The following is a 20579-nucleotide window of genomic DNA, read 5'->3' as shown; positions in this document are numbered from 1 at the left end:
GGCGACTGGTTACAGATGAAGATGTAAAAGATGACGATATCAATTTCAAATAAAAAAGAGACGTGCGAGTGCTTTTTATACGGCTGTGTAGTGTTTTCCAGCTAATGAGTTGAAATTTGTGAAGAAGTGCTTCCATATAATCGTGTGTTTGTTCCCCCACCCCCCTCCCTCCCCCCTCCCTCCCTCCCTCTCCCACTGCCCTGTTGGGGGTATACCCTGATCACATCAAACACCAAAATCAGAACCAAATTAACTCTATATGATGACAACACTCTCTTTTGAGAGAGAAAAAGTCAGAGAGAGTGGCAAATACTATAGAAATACACAGAGAAGATCCAACGCAAGAGATTAAAATTGAGAGAAAACTTTTCAAGTAGAGGAACCACAGGTGCTCTCCCATGTTGTGGAAAAAAATCATATTTGTCATGTAATGTACATAACCGGTTTTGATATTCTGTCATAACATAAATTAAAATTGGTTCAAAGTTCTGGAATAGATCTGCACTATTTCTAGCAGTAGCCCCTCAATTTGTTCATAAAATTTTTAAAATATTTTTCATATATAATAAAAATAATTAAGCATGATAAATATTTTCTGAGAAAGATTGCCTTAGATTGCCAAACGTGGTTTTGGGATAACCTGATACGTCCACCAAATGCAACAGACATCTTCAATACAGCTACCCCTTATTAATGATCCATTGATCATCCACGGTTATTCGAAATATTCAATGCTTTTGAACGTATGACTACAAAAGTAATACATAAACACAATGAAAGGAGGAAAAAAATAGTCCACAAACTACTGAAACACTCAAATAAAAATTTTCACAAAAGTGTCAAGTTTGGTGCTAAAAAGGTGAAAAATGATGTGCAAAAAGCAGGTTTTTCCCTCAAAATTGCTTAACAAAATCATGGAAAGCAACGTTGACATAGCAACTGATACAGTTTGTACTCACAAATACTTTGTAACATTTGGAGAATATATATTCTTTCAAAAACCAAAACCCCAAACCAGTGACATTCTTCCTGCGATTGGACCTCAAGATAGAAGAGATTCGGTTCTCATAGAGGAGATGAGAGGGTACTTTGTCTTTATTGCAAATGTCCAACTGTCTTGAAATTTACTAGATCAATTTTATTCATTTCAGCTTCCATAGATTTCTCGTCATGCTTTGAAACTATTTAGCTTCTTGAGTAAACGAGGGATACACGTTTCAGGAATCAGGCAAAACTTCACACATAGGGTTACCATAACCCCCATCCCACCCCCCACCCCCAATTTATTGGGATTGTCCCATTTATGTCATCTGGCAAAATTAACTGTCCAGATTTGCTATAAGTTTATTTTAGTGTTCAAAAAGTATCACTGGTTTTTTACTATACGCAAACTTTAAAGTACACACCTCCTGTGCCCTCACTGTATGTGACCATTTGGAATGCATGTTATAATCATTTCAACACGCACAACTAACATATTAGAATTATCGTGTTTACGAGGCCTGGTGAGTTAACGTTAAACTTTAATATTATATATCTTATATTTGGCTATATCATGATACTAAACCACCCCTGACAAATTCTGGTAAATATGAAAAAATGTTTGGAAATTTTATACTGTACTAAATTGGTGTACATAGCTGTAAATATGCTACCATTTTGTATGCAGCCCTCTTTTAAAAACCAAAATTTTCTGCACATCGGAGGGGGACAACCTCCCCCCCCCCTTCCCTTAGAAGCCTTCCGAAGACACGTTGTCCCCAGTGTCAACCAGAATAAAAATATGGTAACCCTACTCAGGGATGACGTTGCTATGCATGAGGTAACCCTTAAACTGTGCAGAGATCAAATTTGGCAAATGTAGAAAAGAAAAAAATAAGAATTGCAAAAGAACTGAATCATGCAACTGTTAAAAGACCCATGGAAAAGTATATAAACGGTGGCTAAGGTGTTGCCTATTCTAGTCTCCTCTCAATCAACTCTAAAGTGGTATTTTGAACCGGATTTAGTTCAAAACCGTCTGGGTTTTTTTTTTGCATTTTGTGAGTGATGCAAGGGAGAGAGAGTAATGACAACTAACCTTGTTGCATAGCTACTCGCCAAGGTGAGGTCTACGTCATAAAAGTTGTGAAAAAGATGTTCAGAATTGTGGGCGTTGTTGCAAAATTGCGATCGAGGGTAGATTGACCGAAAAATAGTAGCGGAAAATTTAAACATCACCGTCATGTCAATTGATGAATTACTTGTAATTTGTAAATACAAAATTTATATATTTTTATCATAATTTATGTAGGCCACGATGGCACTTCAAAAGAAGCAATCAGGTTTGTAATTCTTCAAGATCATCATTCTGGGCCGATTGGTGAATTCCCCGATTCTTACAAACCGACCGAATGATAATGTGGCATATAGACTGAACATGATCCTACCCTATGATAAAGACACAGGAAATATTTCTAGATTATGATATGGCAAACACCTCTGAGATATTGTCGTCTAGAAGAAGTCTCTTCTTCAGCAACATCATCTACTATGAGGCACCTGCTTAAAATCACACTCGTGTCGACCCTACCCACACTTCAACGAGCAACAAAGCTGAACATCATGAAATCACCTTTGGTGTTTCAGTCGCTCTATACAACCTGTTTCAAAACATTGTGTGGATCAACTTTGTTGTTGAATTGTCGTTGTTGAATTGTCGTTGTTGAAAATACCAAAACTTTGTTGTTGAAATGTTGAACTCTGTGATTTAAATGTTGAACCTTATTGTTGAACTGCTGAATCTTGTTGTTGAAATGTTGAGCTTTGTTGTTGAAATGTCGAACCGTGTTGTTGAACTGTTGTACTTTGTTCTTGAACTGTGTCACAAAGATGAAGACATGAGCTCAATATCTCAAGAACGTGCATTACCACAACCGCCACCACCACCACCACCTACATTCCAAAATCAAGTACAGCTGTAATTTAATTTTATTCAAAATATATAAAAGAAGAAAAACGTATGGGACATCGCTGAGAGAAACACGAGCATTAAATCAGAACAGAGGACTGTTATTATGTCCACAATAGCAGACCCTGTATGCAAGCAGAGAAGAACTTTTTATACTATAAGAAGAAGAAAAAGAAAAAAAACGGGGCAGAGAGATACATGGAAGAAGCCTGTAGCACTGAAAGAAGGTCATGACAACAATATAATCTTTGCCTCTACTTGAAGCAAGTCTAACTGTTTGGGGTTTGTTTTTCCCTTTACCCTAAGAATGAGTCAAGGTTTAAACAACATCCTGCAAAGAACACCTAAACTTACAAAAAGTGGTACCAAATATATTGTTCTACACCCCTGGTATTTAAACTGGGGATCCCTACCCATTATAGGGTCCCCAAATTGCTTTTTGTTTTTTTGGGGGGGGAGGGGGGTCCTGCCAACAATTTGGAAAAAAGAAGAAAACAATTGCCCATATAACTTTGTGGGACAAAAAAATCTTGAAAAAAGAACTGACTTCAAAAGTTGCAAAATACAACACTATTTTCCAGCTAAGTACCCTTTTATAATCATATGAAATCAAAAAAGAAGGAAGGGATACCCCCCAGTAGGACCCCTTCCCTAGTCCAAAACAATTACCACTGGAGGGTAGCCAAGATGTTTAAGACAAAAAATAGGGATCACAAAGCTGGGGGTGGGAGGGGGAGGGTGGAATTGAATACCGATGGTTTCAGACAATCTCAAGTATCATATCATCACATCTTTATCTAAGGCATGTCAGTTATTAGTGAGACCAAGCCATTGTTGGTCAAAGGAAACTCCTGATAGAGAAAATTGGCTCTAGGATACCACTGGAGAAACTTGGGATGATTAAGAAATAAGAATAGCTTTATTGAGCCCCAATCACAAGACATGCAATGCAAGAATATTTCATCTTTCTTGGCACAATTTAGCTAAATGCAGATTATTTCACGTCACTATACCAGATCTGCGGGACATAGGCTCATCATGAAAAGAGGTCGGCACAAATTTATTTAATGGGCTTCATTTATTCCATTGCCTGACCAGCTCACCAGCATCCCGCATGCAACAGGCTTCCTCCATAATATAGCTAGATTGATATATATATATTATATATATATATATATATATATATATAAATAGTATACCTCACTCAGCCTGAATGATTTGCATTTACGTAGTAAAGTATGGTAGAATGACTGAAAAAAAGAGGGGGCAATGAAAAAAAAGAGGGGTAGTGGTTCATTAAACTTGGGCTGGAATGTTTTATAGGTACAGTACATACAGACTTTATAGAGATAGTTTGACTGAATGGAGAGAATGTTTTAAAAAAAAAAGGAGGGGTGGGGGCATGAAATTCACTTAGCATCACTGATTTAACGACAGAAAACGTACAAATATCACAGGTCTCCCTGATATACAAAGAAGTGAATTTAGAAAAAAAGCAGAGATTTCTTTTGGTGAGATACATCACTAAAATATTATATATATATAACCATCAATGATTTTTTTTTCATTGTGTGGTACAAATGCAATTCTTCCTTTTTCTTTGGGTCGTCCCGAGAGCGGAGCGTATCGGGAAGAAGATACAAAACATACCTTGATAAGTCTCGTCGGGTTGTATTGAAACAGAGAATAATAGGGCAGTTCGAGGGATAAAGGTTGTATATTTGGCAAAACACAAGTTACACCTTACTTTACTAGAGGACTTCGATTTGGTAACGGCAAGGTAATAATGCGGTTTTAATACATCTCTGCCAGAGGAGCAGCGCTTGCTGGATAAATAAAACAATGGCATACCTCCCTATGCCTATGCCTGGTTGTTTTGTATAATGCACTTTTTTTTAAATACAGTTGTCTGACATATTACAAGCAGAGCATACTAGCGTACAGTATGACGGTATATACCTGCTTCGGCCTCACAGACATATAATTGTAAAAACGACGAAAGACTGACTGCAATAAAAGAGATATTTTAGAAAGCCGTTGTTGAAAAACTCGGCGACGATCACATGAGAGTACTTTCAAAAGTTGTCCAGCAAATCTTTGAAACATGTAAATGCAGATTTTTAGTAATAAAGTAAGGTAAAACCTTGCTATTCATTTCAATCATCTTTTTCTGTTTTCTATATTAATTGTATAAGTTATTATTTTGTTGGTAGCTAATGGCAGGAATGTTGGTCTGCATTCAAATAAAGGATAGTAGTTGTAACTCATTCGAATAACTTGTCTAGCAATTTCTTATTGTACTTTTATTAATCTGAATTAAAGTATAGGATAGTAGTTGTGACTCTTTGAAGTTATCCAGTGAATACATTTCCCCCTCACTTCCCAACCCCCCCTCCTTCCCTCCCCTCCCCTTCCCCCTAAATACCAAAGCGATGGCAGTTATTAGAAATGAAATTACTTCTACAGAAACTACCCGATTACAGAATATCAACAAAATAATTTTTGTTTTGAAGTATGTGTCACATTCTTTCCCCTTCAATCGGCGTGGAAGTATGTATGGTACTGCGGTGCTTGACAGTTCGTCACACGGTCTTGTCTAACTGACTGTACTTACTATACTATACTATACTATACTATACTCTACTCTACTCTACTATACTCTACTCTACTCTACTCTACTATACTATACTATACTACTATACTACTATACCATACCATACCATACCATACCATACCATACCATACCATACCATACCATACTATACAGAACTACTATACTAATACTGTACTACAGATGCATTCATGGTAGTTTACAAACATTCCGAGTTATGCTTGCATTCTCTGGCATCCGCTGTTAAGTGGATTTCTGAGGCCGAGGCTTAATCTATTCGAGTCAAAATCAAACATCATGATCCCTTAGTCTCCTAGACTAGATATTGTAGACTAAATATTGTTCCTGAAAGTGTTACCTTGATGTCCTTGAGTAAAAGTCATTCTCCATATTTGAAAGGAATGGAACTTAAAATCATAGACATGCAAACAATGTTTATAAAGCAAATACTGCAATCTTGCTCAAAAAAGGATAAAAAAATTAACCTCAACCTCCCCTCCCCCCTTTCACCACCCCTCCTCCATCCCCAAACAAAAAAAGGAGCAAACAGGGTTAAGATCAAAACAGCACAAATTAGTATCCTTTGCATGTCTTTCAAGTGTTAGTATTACATCACATTAAAACAGAATTTTTTGGGGCTTTTCAGTACAGCTTTCTTATCTTCAAGCATATAAAACAAAATTGACAATACAAGAAGAATGATAAAAAAGACAAAAGAAAACAAAAAACAAAAGCTTTACCCCTGGTTTGTGGTCATCTAGCACCTTGTCAAATTCTGAACTTGCTGGTCTGGAGTTACTGCTAGAACTGAAGTTGGAACTTCCATGGCTGGACGCTGAAAGATAAAAAACCCAAAATTATTCCTCGGTAAAGAACTCTCTGCTGAATATATATATTATCAACACAAGATTTCCCGATAGAGTTTTGTTCCAAGTGTTTAGGTACTTCTTACGATTACTATCCCCTTCAACCTTTGTTAGCAAACGCTTTTGCAGCGAAGGAAAAAAAGGTTTAATATATTCAGAGAAAACTAGTGAAACGCTTTTCCAAAAAGATCAAAACAGCGTTTCCAGGTATCTCTCTCATGAGTGTTAGTAACCGCTTGCATGACAGACTATGGTACAGTTGTTAAAAACGAGGTATTTATATTTTAGGGTCAAAACAATATGTACTCTGTTTATAAACCATCGTTAAATCATCAGTTTATCTTATTTGTTATCACCCTACTAACTACTTGTATATCTTTGCTACAATCACAGAATGATATCGCGTTCGAGGAACGGTTTCAATCTCACAAAACTCGTCATCTGCAGAGAGCTAGCTTCAAACAAAATTCGTCATCAGTTCTGAGAGGGTATTTCAACGGATGGATGTGATTTCACTTTGTTACTCCTTTCCTGTTTTGATTGATCTATTTATTGCCAAACTTGGTACAAGTTTCTGATTTTATCAAGAGTTGATGGAATTCATATATCAGTATGTCGATAATTCCTCGGGGTTTCTTTCAAAACCGAAACGGAATCAAAAGTAAGAAAAGCTGCAGACACCAAACCTTTGCTGTATTATTATATAGCATGCATTTATTAAAACTAAATGAAACTAGATAGTCGATGTGATAGTTGAGTGATCATAGTAAATTGTTGTAAAAGTTGATGTTGATGTTGAGAATTGATAGTTGATAGTTGAGAATAGTGATAGTTGAGAATATTGATAGTTGAGTATAACCTAAAGATGATAGTCAAGTATAACCTAAAGATGATAGTTGAGTATAACCTAAAGATGATAGTTGAGTATAACCTAAATGTGATAGTTGAGTATAACCTAAAGATGATAGTCGAGTATAACCCTAAGATGATAGTTGAGTATAACTTAAAGATGATAGTTGAGTATAACCTAAATGTGATAGTTGAGTATAACCTAAAGATGATAGTCGAGTATAACCCTAAGATGATAGTTGTGTATAACCTAAAGATGATAGTTGAGTATAACCTAAAGATGATAGTTGAGTGTAACCTAAAGATGATAGTTGAGTATAACCCTAAGATGATAGTTGTGTATAACCTAAAGATGATAGTTGAGTATAACCCAAAGATGATAGTTGAGTATAACCTATTAATTAATGCCAACAATTTATGCCTACAAATAATGCCACCAGCAGAAATCAATTTTTTTTTATCCACTGCTGTGTGAACCACTATTAAAGCTATTTTTTTTTCTTTTACTTTTTCCTTTCCCTTTTAGTTGACCAAACTCCAGGTCTTGACACCCAAAAAAAAAAAAATACAGAAAATGGAACATTGTAGTATGCAAGCGTTTTAAATATTAAACATTCTGCGTTTGTTTTCTTCCCCATTGTTGTGCTATGACTGCGTTTTTTAATATTTTCTGTGATGTGCATGTTAATTACATTCTGATTCATGCTCTTTGCTGATTGGTTTACTTTAACCATTCTCATGGTATTCTGTTATTCTATTGGTGTATTTAAATGTGGCCATCTAGCATCATGGTGTTTTTGAAGTTTTATAATCTTTTTTTTTTCTTTGAATATTGCTATCATGTGTGCGACTAGATTTTGTAGAATGTTCAACAATGAATCATCAATTTAAGTGGCATTTATGAGATGAATCTACCAACGTGACAATCTGGCTTCTACAACGCCGCATCGACCAGTTGTGCTTTATCAGCCGACACAAATATCATAAAAAATCTTGCAGATATGAAATAGCGCACAATAGTAGGTGGTTTAGTCAAATGGTATACAAGTGTCGCGATGAATTTGCAAAATCTGAAGAATTTATCCATTCCTGTTCAAATTATATAGCAAACTGAGACACTAAAGTCTAGCCTACCTAGCATACCAGGGTCTGGACAACCATTGATATTGCCAAAAAAAAAAAAATGATAACTGTTACCAAAAAAAGAAGGGCAGCTATACCAGCTATGCATCAAAAACAAACACCAGTTAATTGTGGGTGAAAAGAACAATTCATGGCACTTTAATATAAAAAACATGTTCTATTGTTTACTACTTCAGTGAATCTAAACTACTTCTAATCTGCTTGAAATCACTTGATTTACCTCGGCAACAGTTTTATTTTGATTAGTTTGTAGTATTAAATTATTAATAATCTGCCATTTCTAACCAAGCAAAATTTTGTCATTCCTAATTAAAACATACACGTTTCCCGTTCGGTATGTACCTACTGCTAGTAGAGTTTTTACTTTGCTGAAACCAAACAATACGAATGCTAAGATTAATATTACTATGGCAACAGGTGACCTCCAAGTTGTCAGAGGTCAGGGATGCAAAATGTCTCCTAGGTAAGAAAATCAAAAGCATTCAACTTTGAAGAATAGCATACAAGGGTAAAGGAAGAAAAAGAGATATCAGGAAGATATTAAAGATGACATTGAAAACTCTGGTGACTTGTACTAAATTTTGCAATCATTTTTATATAATACCTTTAATAATGTCAATTATTGTTGTTTATTAATATATATATATAGAAGATTGATCAGAAATTCATTTAGAGTGTGAATGGAAGAAATAATTTCATTCGTACATTTGTTCAGTTTATTATAAAACTAGGGCAGGATAAATAAATTTCACTGAATTTGAGGTATTAGTTTGTAGATGAATACACAGGGTAAAAAAGTTTGGCGGTTTATAAGATTGAAGAATGGTAGAAACATTTGATTACAGGTAAAGGCCATGAGAAAAGGGCGGTTAGTCACAAACATTTGTTTGGAAAGGATTTGATATCTGACACCATAAGAATCGATGCTGTACAAAGTAATACGGATGCTTTGAACGATCACAAGTTGTTTCTTCTTAATTTTCTGTCAGGTGAAAGCTTAGCAAACAAGCATGTACTGATGGAAATTATTCAAGATTCAGTAACAAAGCAACATATTTGCAACAAACTATGCAATATGGGAAGAGAGGGGAAAATCAGTTATGATTATTTGATTGATAATTAGGGATGTTCCAAGTTTATACTGCCTAGCAATGTTGCAGTTAGATGAGTGTTCAAAAAGTCATCAAATGCGGGCTAATCAATGTCTGCGCTTCCCTTCTGACTTATACTCGACTTCAGAATAACACTTGCACGTTCAAAGGGGTATATATGGCCTTACATGAATGTTCTTACAACAACTGCATAGTAACTAACACATTGTACCTATGGAGGATTGGAGCCTAGCCAACGGTCTCGTCACAACTGCAGTTTGTTGACTGTTTTAAGGCTGACTATTTTAAGGACAGTAAAAAAATAAAATATCCCAGAAATTGACTTCTTCCAAACACTTGCATACACCAGCATACATATAAATCTACTCTAGTTTTCAACTTTGGCAGCTGTCGTGTAGCTTTCCCGAGCAACTTTTTCTTTTCTGGATAAGTGAAGGTAAATATTGCCATGAGCTGTAGATATGAACAAAATGCATGGTTACCAAAAAAAAATAAAGAAAGAAATAAATGAGAAGGGAAAGAAATGCTAGATTTAGCCTAACAGTAGATCTACAGCATGGTCACTTACCGGAGGTCAGTGGGTTTCTCGGTTAGCTCTGGAGGTTGTGACAAAGTTAGGACAAGCAATGATGAGCTAAAGTTAATGACGAAACTTAAGCGGAACAAATTGTTAGTTTTCAGAAATTTATACAGGTTCAGATACCTGCAAGTAACTTCTATTTGTCTTTTGGCAACTATATCTACAAGCATCATTTGAAAAAGGTTTTATGTGATTTAGTGTAGTGGATTTTAATTCAGATTAAAAAAAAAAAGACTAAATTTTTAAATATTCTACACAAGATTTTTTTAAGCTTATTTTGAAAGGCAATGACAAGCTTGAGATGTTTCTAGGCATTGTTTTTTTCTTTAAATATGGAATGTTTGCATATGTGGTTGGTTATATTCTTGTAAAGGCAAGTTTAGCAACAACAACAAAATCTTTTTAACATGATGGCATTATTGCAGTTATGATGTGCTTTATATATTAGAATTCACACAGAATTGCGAGGAAGCAAGCAAATGTTCAAAATGAAATGAAATGAAAAAAAAAAAAAAATTTATGGGCAAACTAGACACCATTGGAATTATTCTGGCACGCTTGATTTGATAAATCCGTACAGAAATTTTGTCTCATCGGGAAAGAAACTTTCGCTGCGTTCCATTTACGAACACCCGATTCGAGTTCTGCGTATGTGTTGAGGGATATTTTTTTTATTTAGTTTTTTATTATCGTCATCTTTAACGAGGGTAGTCCTGCTCAGTATAAAAGCACTGCTTTCCAGAGGAGACCTCAATAAATATATGTCACAAACCCGCCAAAACAAGCACCGAGATGAATGGCAATGAATATGAAGAGCAACGATGTTCTAAACAAATCACAAAGCCCAGAGCTTTACGCGAAACTGTTTATGGGATCATTTCAAAGTTTCAGTTTGATGCTTGAGAAAAGCTTTTCGATAAATAAGCGGAAGATTGTTTCAAATCTGAGTTTGAACATTTAGCAGTGATGATGATCTCTATAAAACATGGCTACATGGAAGCATTTAATGTTTCAATTTCAAATTTAATATCACAAATGCAAAAAAGCTTGGAATGATAGGTGAAGCATGGGGGGATTATGATGGATTATGAAGGAATAACAAAGTGAGTCACAAGACAAATGATTCGCTGACAAAGAGGGACAATGATTCGCTGACAAATAGGGACAAAAAGGAAGCAAATGAAATTTGGGTGCTTCAGGATATTTGGAGTATCATGTAACTACATGCATAAGACTACACACACAAACCTACATGTAACTACATACATGAAACTAAACACATAAAACTACACGTAATTACGTACAGAAAAGCTTGACGACTTAATCATATCACGATACTAACATACTACAGGTTAGCAAGGAAAAGGCGGCAGGAAGGAAAAGCATACATGCATAACATCCTACCATACAAATCGACCTGACATGGTTCCCTTCTTAACAAAAACAAAAAAAGCTAGGTTTTCATCACCATGGGAACATAATGGTGGACTACGTTCAATGCAATTACTTTTAAGTACCGACTTAAAATAATGTCCATTTCAATATATAAACCTTGGTCCCATCACAAACTATATGAGATTATTAACGATGGCAAAACACTTTCCTGACTAACCATGCATTTACGCAAGTACTTATTGGTGGTGCTTTAACCTTACAATCACCCCCCACCCCACACACCACTCTTACCCCCACTGTAAAATGGACTAATCCCAAATACACCCAAAATTTGAGGGCTGCTACGGAGGACATACTTGAACTTGTTGAGGTAGGCCTTTTGGGGAGAGGGGGTGGTGGCTGCTGATCACTTTGACTCGAGATTTCTGAGTAGCTACCAATCCCGCTGTCTCGATGAGTGACTGGGTGTGTCAGAACAGTGGGTGCCTGAGGTGTAGGTTCTGAAAAATGGGCAAAAAAATATGAAAAAATGAAAGAAAAAAATGGAATGCAAAATCACAAAATGAATGAAAAAATGAATGACTTTTGGTGGAACCCATGGTTTTTCAATCAGTTCCACGTGTGTGCAGAGCGGACAAAGGTCGTATAGTTAATATATGTGCGGAGGATAGAGTCTATAAAGTGCACAGAATGAAGGGAAAATCATTACTTATTGTTAAAAGAAATCAAGATCAAAATAGCAGTTTGATGGTAGTATTTCTGAAAGGAACATTGGTGTTTTACTGAAATTTATATTAAAGTAATAACATTCACTAAGGGGGGAGGGGGAGGGTGACTTCAGCTAATATTGCTAGAACAGTCCATTCGACAGCAAAGTTAGGGTCCCTTTGACAGTAAAGTTAGAGTCCCTTTGACAGTAAAGTTAGAGTCCCTTTGACAGTAAAGTTAAAGTCCTTTTGACAGATAAGTTAGAGTCCCTTTGACATTAAAGTTAGAGTCCCTTTGACAGTAAAGTTAGAGTCCTTTTGACAGTAAAGTTAGAGTCCCTTTGACAGTAAAGTTAGAGTCCCTTTGACAGTAAAGTTAGAGTCCTTTTGACAGATAAGTTAGAGTCCATACAACAGTTAGAGTCCCTTTGACATTATAGTTAGAGTCCCTTGACAGTAAAGTTAGAGTCCCTTTGATAACTGGATGCTATTACTAAGTTTTGCTATACAATGAGTTTTCTCTTCATCTTAGATGGAATTCTATATTTGAACATACATAACAGCTGTTAAGAACAAGAATGTGTTCATACATGTCTGTGAAATAGCCTAACATGTATGAACACATGTCTGTCAAATAACCTAATTTGTATGAACACATGTCTGTCAAATAGCTAATATATGGACACATCTGTCAAATAGCTAATATATATGCACACATGTCTGTCAAAATAGCTAATAAATGAACTCATGTCTGTCCAAATAGCTAATATATATGAACACATGTCTGTCCAAATAGCTAATACATATGAACACATGTCTGTCAAAATAACTAATATATATGAACACATGTCTGTCAAAATAACTAATATATATGGACACATCTGTCAAATAGCTAATATATATGAACACATGTCTGTCCAAATAGCTAATACATATGAACACATGTCTGTCCAAATAGCTAATACATATGAACACATGTCTGTCCAAATAGCTAATATATATGATCACATGTCTGTCAAATAGCTAATATATATGAACAAATGTCTGTCAAAATAACTAATAAATGAACTCATGTCTGTCCAAATAGCTAATATATATGATCACATGTCTGTCAAATAGCTAATATATATGGACACATCTGTCAAATAGCTAATATATATGAACACACGTCTGTCAAATAGCTAATATATATGAACACATGCCTGTTTTACCTAATAACCAACTCTGACAAATCTATCAGACAAACTACAGTATTTAAAAGTCCTCTAAAACCATTCAGGTCAGGGATTTACAAGAGACAAGAAATATTGAGTCGGGTTTGAACGAGTAATCATTTCCGCCCATAAATTGGGACAAGCATTTGATTATTTCTCATTTTTGTCTGCAGTTTAAAAACCTGAATCTAGTACATGGCTTACCAGGTTCCTCCGCGATGGAGCTATTCCCGGAGATGGTCGAGTACCTGTTTGGGGGGGTGCTCAATGACTGTTGAAAGAGAGTCAAAGATAAAAGTTTCATGACATCATTACTGCCAACAAAATGCATTTATACATATTTTAAAAAAAATATAAAGAAAAGAGAGGAGAATCGTAACATGAAGCAAAAAGGCACTACCCAATGTTATTGCCATTTAAAATCACTAGAAGTAAAAACTAGTGAAATTTTTATATGGATGAAAAGCTTAAAAAAAGAGTTTGACACCTGAGGTATGTGTTACATTGCTTTCAAGATTTGCATACGTTGAATAAGATTTCCCATGTTGTACACACCATTTTATAGCAATTGCTTTTGAAACGGTATATTAAAATTAAACTTTAAAAAAAAAAACGGCTAAAATGAAAGAAATGTTTACGACAGAGATGAAGCAAAAGAAATTTGTCGATCCAAAATAAACAAGAGCATCAATGATGCAGTATCTCAATACTGGAAGTTTTAATTTTTATTCCTAATTTCAAATCTTTGCTCTGTCTCTACAATTATCAATATCAATCATGGTACAACAAATATATAACTTGCATTTTTGCCATGAATAGTCTCTGCAGGTTACACTTTATCCTGCTAGTCTTGCCTTTAGCACTCATTGCCTGTTAGTCGAAAGAACGACGTTGCAAGGTTTAGTAATGTCATAGAATATTTAAGAACTTGTTTTTTATGTGGTATCCTTCATCTTAGGTCCAGGGATGTAAGTGCGGCCAAAAAAAAAAACCGGAAAACTATTCGGAGACCCCGGGTGAATGCCGTCCTAACACATCCTACTCCTAGCTCTGACTACTTACACACTATCGTTTTGTTAGGCTAGCTCAGAAGTATTAGCGCTAACACATCTTACCCCTAGTTCTTACTACTTACACACTATCGTTATGTTAGGCTACCTCAAAGTTACGAATACGTCGCAGCGAACTACGGAATAAAAAACAGTCTCACATTCGAATGCGATCACAAATATCGACTTTCATATGCGTATCCCGTAGATTTCCGCCGCTCACAAATATCACAAGCGTTAATCCCGAAAGTTATGTCGAGCACCAGCAGTTACGAAGATATTAATTAGCAGGCCAATCAACGTGAATTAGGCAAGGTTTTTCAAAGAACAGAAATGAGTTATGGCGATTTGAAGTTCGCACGTACGCAACGATATTCACATGGCACAATGTTGTACAGTGCAATGCGATGATGCGAAACAGGAATGGTATTTTGATCGATCGATGAGTGAAAGTTGAAGTTAGCTTGCTGCAACGGGCCAGGCATTTTTGCCGCGTTGTGTCTTTGATATTCGAACAATTTTGTGGAACTTTATTGGAATAAAAAAAAACCGGATTTCCGTAAAAATACGGAAGACTTACATCCCTGTAGGTCAGTCTCAGTTGGACTTTTTGGTCATATAGTTTGACGTCAATGACAACAGCCAAATTAGAAGAGGCGAACAACTCGACCATAGTCTTGATGCCTGCCTTGAGAGCTAGGCCTATTGACCTACTGTATGTTACTGTAGACTGTAGTGGTGACTACCATCAAAACTGTGTCCACTTCTAGATATCAAAACAACCCACGTTTTTCCGCGTACCTAACTACAGAACAGAAAATTGTTCGCGAGGGTAGCCATTTTCGTATATCTAACATGTAGCTGTTATGAGTCATAGCCAATCTGCTACAAAACAGACTTGGGGGCGGGGCTTAATCATCAAAAACGGACCTTTTTACTAAAAGTAGGGGTTGCAGCTCAGTGTTGTTTTAAGAAAGAAAAATCATTTAAACATCAAATCAAGCAAATAAAAGCCATTAAATGTCATATACACGTAGTAAAATTCTTATTAATACCTACCTGTAAACAACAAATGAAAGTTTAAAATTTTAATAAAATATATAATACATAGGACCCTATCTTAGACGATACCACTGTTGAAAGACAGTTCTATTCTATTCTCTTTCATAAAACATAAGTTTTGGAGCGTGTGCAAAACAGGTCTGTCAAAGTGTGTTTTCAGTCCAAATTGGCCCGATTTGGACATAAATCGGTGAAAAAGTCACAGAATGAGATACAATTCTGGAATAAAAAATAGTAACTTTTGTTGGTCTATATGATATATTCTTGCTCTGGAAATTCCAGAGAAAAAGAACTTTGTTTGAAGACGCTGAAAAATTTTTAAGAGAAGAGAAAGTCCCACTTACTGTTACAATATCTCTATACATGTAATGTATTGAGATAAATATACCGGAGAAACATCCGATTTCAATATCAAAGGTTACCATTGTAACAGGAAACAAGCATATCTTCTTTGTGCAGTCCATGTACGAAATCAAGACTTACTGCAAAAAGACCTTTTGTCCAATTTAAAAATTGATACTTTACAATAAAATGCATCTCAGGAACAGAACAAACAGCTCTACTTAAGCTGTCAGTTGTATCAGTGTATTTCTTTGCTTTTCATTTCCACTGACACATACTTTTTCCAAAAAATTTTCATCAAGGCAAAAAGTCGCTTGTATAAAATATTCTAAGAATCATAAAAAAAAAAAATTAAAAAAATGAAATATAAAGAAGAAGCAGAAAGGATTATTCTTCTTGTTCCACGAAATGAACTGAAAAAGCAAGCAAACCACGATTTCAGGGGGAAAGAATAATTAAATACATGATGCCGACCATGTTTCTCAAGAACTCCCAAGAGAATGAAAACATTACAAGGATGGACAAAGAATCAATAACTCTCTGTTCCGTAGTTTTACCAAAACTCTAATTCTCTGTTTACTCAAATTCTGCCATATTTTTATCAATAACTCTATCCACTATTAATCACAGTGAGTGTCAATCTAAGGGTAGGTAGGGTTGGTTCATGCATTGAGCAGACTTGTGGTTAAACAAATTAACATCCACAGGGCCAAAAAAAAGGCCACTCAGTCAAACAAGGGACAATTCAAAAGGCCCAAGAAAAGAAAAAAAATTGGTTAATGTTAGAAATAGGGAATCACGTTTATAACCGTGACAACAATGGTTACAAGGAAATGCTTTTTAGCCTTTGAAGAAGATCCTGCTAGGATCGAAACGCATTCTCCTACACAGGCTCTCTAGTGGATAAGCAGTTTGCTAACAGTTTTATTTTATTTTGAAGGAAATGCTTGGACAAATAAAACTTGTTCACTCCTTTTTGCCATGAAGGTCACAGACTAATGTTTAGGGGATTTCACATACCTACCGTATAGAGAAATCTATATAACCTGCAAAATCACTGCAATCAACTACACAAGGCAACCCACAAAGTATTAAACCGGGGCAGATCCAGGCCTTAGAAAGCGAGGGGTTGTGGCCCTAGGATCGTTGAAGCTGCCTACTCCTATGTGAGACCAGAATTGGAGGAGCTCCCTACCCCAAAAATTAAATGAAATTGAAATTTCAGACAGGATATACTGCATTCGAAAGCATATTTAGATATATTATATTTATTTGCAATAAATGAGGTCCACAGGCAAGGCAGCTTGAATAACTACTTTTAATCTTTTGTGTGGGGTTGAAAGATGGGGGATATTATGGGCCAGATTAATGAAGTGATCTTTTCAAAAACTTGAACAGTGAAAGAAAAATTTGTACCATTTCAAATATTCTGCTTTTTAAAGTTTGAATTTTTAATCAAAGAAATGACCGTGACCTCTGCCCCACCCCCCCCCCCCCCGCCCCCTCTTTTGCCATAGCCAAAACGGCAGTTTCGTTTTGATTTAACCGACTGTTATGAGTAGCGGAATGAGGATTTCCCTGGTGTCTGTTGATAACAAAAAAATTCACTTCAGATAACCTAATCATGTTAATTTGAGTAAAACTAGAATCCTAAAAGTTACATGGAGTGTCATGACAAAGGACACCCAATTATGCAATCAACAAAACACCCTTACTAATTTTTTTTTTTTGAAAAAAAATTATGACCAATGAAAATGTGATAAAGGAATGGCATTTTCATCATAATACTTCTTTCCCTGATATCTGTATATAGATGTACACATAATATTAGTAGAATCCCTTTAGCAGTACAAGTGCTCGATACTGAAGCAGGCCAAGTATATACAAACTAGTACACTTCGTAACTAAAGCTGCTGTATCTCGCACCTAGTATTACGGCGATCGTCAGACAAACGAGCCACGACGTTGTAATACAACGTACTACCCGTACGTGCATAAATCTCTCGAGTAACAGCTTTAGTTACACCGTTTACTAGTATGAATGTATGTATGTTTATAGATAGATATATATAAATATATATATATATGTTTAACATGCTGTTTCCAATTTTCTCTGGATCATGCCAAAGTTTTTATACCTCGCTTAAAAAGTCCAAATCGGGTCCTGACTTGGCAGCCATTGTGGCTCTTAGTTTCCGGGATGGGATTCCAGTGCTGGCCTTTGGATCACAAATGAGTGAGGGGGGGGGTTAACGTGACAAAAAAACTTAATTGTGAGTGATATAGGTGCTATGCTGAAAGCTACTGTAGCAGAATTCTATAAGGAAGGGAACTTTTTTGTTAAGACAGGCACTACTACACTAAACGCAATGAAAACTGTGCAAATATACTAGCAGTTAATACAAATGTATAATTTTTCCCTGTGTCAAAAATGCACCTGGCAACAAATCAATGGTGCTTTATGCATCATCACAGCGGGGCAATTTTTTTTATACGGTCGGCCGAAAATCAGCTTTTGAGGTCGTCCAATGGAGGACTATTTGTTTCCATCAGATTCAGTAAAGTAACCCCCCACCCCCTCCCCAAATAGGTAAGATGATAAATCGCTATCTCAACCCCCCCCCACCCCACCCCAAAGCTGGTGTTCTATTAACCAACCTGAACATCTCTCTGACATTGTACAAAATTAGTCATTGTAGTTTTGCTTCCTTTTTTTCTATTTCAACAACCAAATTTGCTGCTCATACAAACAAAGGGTGAGGCCTGGTTGTCTGAGAGGCGACTTTCAAAACATCCTTAAAAAAATTGCCCTGCACAGATAACATTACATAAAACCCAGTGTTTGGGAGAAGATGTAAAGTTTTTTCTTTAGCTGCATATTTTTCCATACTGATCTTCGGGGCTGTCAATTTGCCAATTAGCTGAACAATATAATCAAATCAATGAATTGTTCTTTTTTCTCTTTGTGCTTTGTTTTTGGCATTTCGACTCTTTAAGTATTTTTCCTACAATAATGCAGACATCAATAGGCTGGTACTTTGACAATACAAACATTTATAATTTTTCACTGGAGAGTGTCCCAAGGTATACAGATGGTTTCATATCTAAATCATTTTTCATGGTTGAGATCATTTTTACACGTTCCGACCATTGTAACTAGTTATTCAAACTATGTTGACACCCAGCGTGTAGCACAATTTTACCGTAAAAAGATTTTTGCTGTCAGGGATAAATCATAAAACACTGATAAACTTGACAATAATTCATATGGTTGACAAATTTTAAGTTAACATTAATCCATCGTCCAACTTGTTGCTTTGCCACCACCCCTTCTTTTCTACCCTTCTACAATTCATGTCATCCCCCTCCCTCCTCCCCTTTCCCTACCCTTCCCTTCCCTCCCCTCAGCAATTAATTATGCAACTATCTGCAGTATATACTTTTAACGTTTCAAAACTGATTAAACTGAATAATGGTTTAACTCCAGGTGTATACTTTTGAATGTGAACGTATTTTTTCTATACGAATATATTTTGCACATTAAAATGTAATTGTATGTTAAAGCCTGGCACAATCTAGCTTGATGACACTATAACATTCCGTTTTTACTTGTGTGCAAGTGCAGTGAACAGTCCCCCACGTGCCTATACTTGGGAATAAATTGAAATGTAGACCGAAATACAGATTTTGTGCTAACTACAAAGCGACTTGGTCTTTGCTACAAACGTCTATGCGGACGAGATAAAGATAAAGAAGAGACAGAAACCTAGAGAGGAGGATCGCGAGGTGGAGGAAGCTGTTAAAGAGAGTTAGCGAGAGAAATTTGTTAGAATGCACCAATTACCGAATTTTGATCCAGAGGGACAAAGAATTGACTTTGGGTCCTGAAACAGAAAAGAGAGAAAGGGGTTAAGAGATAAAAAAAAAATATAATTTTAAATGCATCAATACAAAAAAAAACATTCTTGAAACGGTACAAAAATACTGTGAGACATGTCGCCATTGCTTTTCAATAAAATTCCAGACTTTGCTTTTTTCTATGAAGCCTACACCCTAATGATGACCAAATGTTAGGCTACTGATATTGTCTCTTGTGCCATAAACTCCAATCATGACATCCAGATGCTGTACCTTTTCACCAGTTTGATATTAAATATCCTGTTGAACTTGATCTCACACTTCTTAAGAAACATTCCTTGCTTTTTGTCACATCTTATAAAGAAGAAGTGTTCAAAAGGGGATAATTTCCTCATTTTTCCAGATGAGGCCTTTCAAGACCTAGAAAAGAATGGGGTTTTTCATTTTCCCTCCTCTCACCCCCCCCCCCCCATTACTGTGTTCCCAGACCCCGAGGATATTCATGGTGAGTAAGTGTTCAATTTCACCATATTGAGGATTATCATGTTAACAAGCTTAAGAAACAACTGTGTAAGTACCTGCAAGTGCAGAAGGTCAAGACGTTTACTAATAAATTATTTATCATTAACTTCATTGTAGATTAAGGGTAAGGAACTAGACAGGACACCCTTTACCTCCTCTCCCCCCCCCACTTACCATACAGACCCTCCCTCAATTCCACCCCACACTCCCCATCTCTTCATCCATTATACAATTCTAAATCTTACAATGATGTGAAACAGTGTACACAAAAACAATGTTCTTATATTATTATTATTATAAGTTTTATAATTTTTATTAT

At 35.9% G+C, this 20579-nt stretch overlaps 1 protein-coding gene across 15 annotated transcripts in view; it reads right to left on the bottom strand.

Moving 5' to 3' along the window:
• Positions 1–20579, bottom strand: part of LOC139961968 (dedicator of cytokinesis protein 3-like) — a 105012-nt gene that overhangs the window by 5516 nt on the left and 78917 nt on the right. For 6 of the 15 annotated variants that reach the window (XM_071961709.1, XM_071961708.1, XM_071961713.1 and 3 more), the window contains 6 exons: positions 19725–19764; positions 18019–18099; positions 13632–13698; positions 11863–12006; positions 6302–6396; positions 4910–4957 (listed from right to left, as the gene is read on the bottom strand). In XM_071961709.1, coding sequence (XP_071817810.1) covers positions 4910–4957; positions 6302–6396; positions 11863–12006; positions 13632–13698; positions 18019–18099; positions 19725–19764 — 475 coding nt within the window. Of the gene's footprint in view, positions 1–2080; positions 2112–4909; positions 4958–6301; positions 6397–10099; positions 10128–11862; positions 12007–13631; positions 13699–18018; positions 18100–19724; positions 19765–20579 lie in introns of all 15 variants that reach the window. The other 9 variants (XM_071961716.1, XM_071961715.1, XM_071961717.1 and 6 more) reach the window with 7 other exon arrangements.

Source organism: Apostichopus japonicus, chromosome 20, assembly GCF_037975245.1.
Source record: "Apostichopus japonicus isolate 1M-3 chromosome 20, ASM3797524v1, whole genome shotgun sequence".
Taxonomy (NCBI): Eukaryota; Metazoa; Echinodermata; class Holothuroidea; order Aspidochirotida; family Stichopodidae; genus Apostichopus; species Apostichopus japonicus.
The sequence above is the reverse complement of the archived record's forward strand: the minus strand, read 5'-3'. Positions and strand labels throughout refer to the sequence as shown.